The 5,389-nt window shown below is 41.0% G+C and overlaps 1 protein-coding gene across 2 annotated transcripts in view; it reads right to left on the bottom strand.

Annotated features, from left to right (window-relative positions):
- The window catches only part of ASB2 (ankyrin repeat and SOCS box containing 2), a 23,252-nt gene that overhangs the window by 8,050 nt on the left and 9,813 nt on the right, over positions 1–5,389 (bottom strand). For both annotated transcript variants that reach the window (XM_008942888.1, XM_008942889.1), the window contains 2 exons: positions 4,186–4,431; positions 2,454–2,625 (listed from right to left, as the gene is read on the bottom strand). In XM_008942888.1, coding sequence (XP_008941136.1) covers positions 2,454–2,625; positions 4,186–4,431 — 418 coding nt within the window. The remainder of the gene's footprint in view (positions 1–2,453; positions 2,626–4,185; positions 4,432–5,389) is intronic.

Below are 5,389 nucleotides of genomic sequence, written 5' to 3'. Positions count from 1 at the left end.
GCAGGAATACAAAGAGAGGTCACCGTGAAGGGTGTTATTTTACTGAATACCAAAGGAATTAAGAATGATCAGCCAATTGGGCTAAAGCTTTGTCATTTAGGTAAATATTTATAGGAGAAGATCTTTTTATTTTTTTTTTTCTTTCTTTTGCATTTAGTTTGCAGCAGTTGTGCACAAAAATCTGTGCTCAGTCTTTTACAAGTAATGGAACTCAGAGTCTGGGCTGAATTCTGGCCTCATTTATGCTGCTGGGCATTTGGAATAGTAGAGACGAGATCTGAATCAGACCCTTTTTTTCATAACATGGGGATGGACTCAGGTTGCAGAGCTTCCCTGTAAATTTCTTTTCAGGCTGGGGTGTGGAACTATTGAGGGGAGGAAAAGATTCAGAGCTGGTCTAGATTCTGTGTACAAGTTGGATTCAGATCAACTTACTGTACTTTCAGAAGAACTTTTTTGAATGTAAGCACCCAAAACTGGGTCCTGTCTCTGGCATATTTCTTATCTAAAATGTGTTTGTTTTCAAGAAAATGTCTTTGAAGCCCAAACCCTGGAGAAACTCTTGAATCATGCCTGCTTTAGTCTATTCAGTGTACTCATGTACATGCTGTAAGCATATAAACCCATTACATAAATTCGCACTGGACTGCTTTCTAGAATGCACAGCTTGCGTAAAGGAGTAGGCCTACTCCAACTACAGAAAATTAATATCCTCAGATCTATCAAAGTGATCTGAGAAGCTTAACTAGGATTGCCTAGCAGACCTAAATGCTAGGATTAAAGATGCTATGAGAAGGTCTAGTGCTGTCAAAAGTTTTCATTCCTCAGATACTGTGAAATATGTAAGAATCCAGTCTAGCGCTTGCCTGCAAAGACAGCTTTACTATCCATAAACGATCTTTGCAGTTGGATGTACTCTCTCCTTTGACTATTGATGGAAAGATTTTGACAGAAGCTGTGAAAGTTGTAACAGTTCATTACAGTCACCAAAAAAGTCTGTCACTGCACGATGTGACTGTGTTTTGCAAAAAGCTGTGGGGCATTCATCCTTCCAGAAGTGAGGAGCTAGAACTTGCCCTAGGATCAGTGGTAAATACTGAGGACTTCAATCTCAGAAGCAGCTGCGGTGTTCCATGTCTTCAAAGAGCTAGGTAAACACTATTTACATGACAGTGCAACAGTCCAATCCCTAGGCAGCATGTTCTAAATTGATGTCTTTTATCAGAGGCTGCAAAGTTTCTCCCCTCCTATAAACAGCTCTACTTCAGAGGTTGGTATCAACCCAATTCCTGGTTATTTTTTCCATTAGTTACTTTCCTGGCCGTTTAAAGAATGTTCTTAGCTCTATCCCAAACACATTTCGCTTCAGAAACAAACCACTGGATTATGCATTTTTCTGTTACATTTTAGAATCACAGAATGTTAGGGGTTGGAAGGGAACTCCAGAGATCATCGAGTCCAACCCCCCTGCCAGAGCAGGACCATCTAGTCTAGGGCAGGTCACACAGGAACACATCCAGACAGGTCTTAAAAGTCTCCAAGGAAGGAGACTCCACAACCTCCCTGGGGAGCCTGTTCCAGTGCTCTGTGACCCTTACAGTAAAGAAGTTCTTCCTCATGTTGAGGTGGAACTTCCTGTGCTCCAACTTGTGACCATTGCCCCGTGTCCTATCGCAGGGCATAAGTGAGAAGAGATTGCCCCTTCCTTCCTGACACCCAGCCTGCAATATTTATACGCATTAATTGGATCCCCCCTAAGTCTTCTCTTCTCCAGACTAAAAAGCTCCATCTCTCTCAGCCTCTTGCTAATAAAGTATATTTTCTAAATTGTGAGTAATTCTTGTACTTCTTTTCCAAAGCCTTTGCAATTTTCTGAAAGTTTTCTGAAAGGGAGATACCAGAACTGGACACCATATTCTAGCAACAATCTCAATAATGCCCTAGAGATTCACTTAACAACTTCCTCCTAAATTATTGTTAATAAAGCCTGAACACACCAGAGTTGAACAGACCATGTTCTGCTTGTGCAGAAGAATCACCATGGGCTCATGTAACAAAATGATTGTAAACTATACTGCAATAGCTATTGAGGACTAACACTGTGTCCCCCCCTCCCCAGCACAGATGCTTTTTTATTCCGTCTCAAGCGTATTTTGTGGAGCTCGGTTTAATCCACTTCCAAGGATTGTGAGGTTATTTAGCTGTGCAGGTGATATCTTGGCAAAGCTAAAGGGATCTTGAATCCCACATGCCTGCTCACCTCATTCTACCCCATCCCACAAAGGCACCCTTTAGTTTGTGATTTCCAACTTGAACTCTGCAAACAGAAAGCCCAGTTCTCAACAGTGAGCTCCCTTGCTGACAATGTTCAGAATTAGATCTGGGACATTACATTCTCGCTTTCATAAGGACTTTGGATTCTTGTCTAAAAGATGAGATGAACTAAAACTTACTCGCAAATCCCCTTTTTGGCTGCTATGTGAAGAGGTAACAGGCCATCCTTATTGGCTTTGTTAGCATCTGCTCCTTGGGACAAAAGAAACTCCACAATATGTACGTGTCCATTTTTGCAAGCTTCATAAAGAGCAGAGGCGTTGTCACTGGCTTGAGTATTTATATCAGCACCTAGAAAGGAAGAAAATCTTTGTAGCATGAAAAGCTTGGCATGAAAACAGTAAGTTTAAAAAAAAAAAATTATTAATGAGCTACTATATCATTTGGGGCATTTTATTCTTGACCTCTAGTGTGTGCTTGGCTTTATAAACAACATGCAAGAATAAAACAAAAAACTTGGAGTCTCGCTTTTTCTGTGCTAGATATTTAAGGCCCGAAAGCCTTGTTTTGACTGTAATATGCTGTACCATGATGTCCTCAGGAAGGCTGCTCTGTGTGTATCCTGGATGAGAATGACAGTTTGCTGCAGTTTTGTTTCTGAAGTCCAATAAATAAGCCAACCAGTCTCCCATTTGATCATGAAAACTCCCTGCCAAAGAGAATATTTCTCTGTGCTCTCACCCCAAACTGACGCATCTGCGTTGTGTTTGGCCCTTTGAAAATGCAGCTGAAAACATCAGGGGAACTGCAGTGACAAAGCCTAACACAGGACTACATTCCTAATGAAAAATAAATGAAAAAGCCCTTTTTATGATGAACATCACTCACTGTAAACAATGAAGTGATATCATTTCTAGGATTCTCAGAGGAGCTTTTCAGAGCTTGAAACAATTGGACAGTATTATTGGATTTTCTCCTGTGTGTTTTTCTCAAAATTGAACTTTAAGGAAATCCCAATACCTATCGAAGTTGAAATACAAATTGCATTCTGGTTTGGTTTCTAAAACTGCAAGCAGTACGATGGACTAACTGGTCACACAAAACCGGCAGCACAATTCTAGCTGGACAGCAGAACACATTTTTTGTTCCCCAACTCTTGTATCTTAGCCATACTAACTGCTTCAGAAGTTTTTCTTACCTTCATCACTGTTTAGTTCTTGTTTCACAAGTACAGGACCAAACTCTCATCTACATTTAAGATCTTAGCCCACAGTGAAAAAAAAATATGCCTCAGAATAGTAGTGAAATATGTTATGCTTAATGTAAAGCTCTTTTACAGGACTGGAGCAGTAAACAGGAGATTTAGTGTAAACTAGAATCAAATTCACTCTCTCTATAATTGTACATATACACATGGGGAGAATGAGTCTGCTTCTCCTTGGTGTAAATCCATTAACTACACAAGAGTATCTATTTTCAGCAGGATTCATTAGTGAAGGAGAGCTAACCTTGCCCACCACTGCACATGTTCATGAGCAAATGAGGTTGGCTAATGTTCAACTTCTGCCATTTATTGCCATCTACAGCTGTCTTTTGTGATTGATTAGACTTCAGGATGCATGTGTGCAGCAATATGGGTTTTGAAAGCTATCAGGCAATGCAATTAGGGAGCACCATATTACTTCCCAAGGTAGGTGACCATGAATATATACTGAGAAGTATATGTGTTTAGACTACGTTCTCTGAAAGACTCTACACAATTCAGCCATCTGGAGCAACAGGGTTTCAGCACCTCTGCAGGCTAGACCTTGTCTCCAGAAACAGAACAACAGACCCAGGAGGAACTAATGGGAACTCTGAAATATTACGATTTAAATGAGTGAAGGCATTTAATGGCACAACAGTACTCACCACATTTTGCAAGGTATCTCAAAGCTTCCAGCTGCCCACTCTCAGCTGCCACAAATAAAGAAGTGATCCCATAGGCATTTGCAGACTCAATCTTGGCACCCCCTTTCACAAGGATATCCATAATCTCCAGGTCATTTCGTGAGACAGCCTCATGGAGAGCAGTCCATCCTCGATTGCAACGATGGTTGGTGTCAGCGTTGTACTGTACCAGGAGCCTTGCAGCTTCTGCATTCTTGCGCTCACAGGCTGTTTTGGGAAAAAAAGGCAAGTGATTAAAACAGGCTTTTGAAAAAAATCTGTGTGTTGTGGTATCCATTTCATAGAGCAGAAGGGAATATAATAAAAGTAGACCACAGTGAGTAAGACCAAAGACTCATCTAAATTAATATGAGGGCCAAAGCTGTTGCCAAATGACATTGTGTGGGGCTTATAAAGAATGCAGAAATGGAACTAGGTTTCAGCCAGGGCCTGGAGGAGCTAATGTGTCCTGTGCAGAACTTTTGCCAAGCCTGGTACTGAGGGAAATCCAGCCCAGCACATTTGTACCAAGTGGACACCACAGTGACACTGGGAGGAGTCAAGGTGCAGGAGGTAACTGATGAAGAGTAAGCATGTTAGAGAAATCACATGACCTGAACACTTTCTCTCCAAACTGTTTGTATACTGACTCTACCTTACTGCCCTGGACTGCAGATAAAGCTCCATATAGACAAGGAAACAAAAGCTCAAACCAACAGTACCCAGAAAAGGATCCTTAGGAAACAGTTACAGTGTGAGCCACTAGCACTTTCTTAAACTGCAACAATTTATAGTTTAGGACCATCCTGAGCTGAAGATGTTTTCTTGATAATTTTTGTTGATTTTTATTCTACCAACTTGTCCCATTGCTTTTTGAATCACAAATTATGAGGCTTCCTACACACCTTTAGGGTGGGACCCCAAACCAAAGGTAGCTAGAAGAAGCAGCCACATTTAGAAACCCCAACAAGCATTTGTTGTACAATGTACAGAAAGAGAGGCCACCACATTCCATAGCAATTATTTTTTTCCTTTGAAATAATAGTGAGTTTCTCTCACAGAGGTCCCACCTTTTGGTTTTGATTCTTCCCTTGGGATATCTCCATGGCTTCCTCTCCCATACACGTGTCATTCACAGGTATTGGAAGCCACACTGTGATTAAACACTTCTGTAATTTTCTGTAAT

Source organism: Merops nubicus, unplaced genomic scaffold (assembly GCF_000691845.1).
Source record: "Merops nubicus isolate BGI_N331 unplaced genomic scaffold, ASM69184v1 scaffold26326, whole genome shotgun sequence".
NCBI lineage: Eukaryota > Metazoa > Chordata > Aves > Coraciiformes > Meropidae > Merops > Merops nubicus.
Note: the sequence above shows the minus strand (reverse complement) of the source record. Positions and strands in the feature narration are given on the sequence as shown.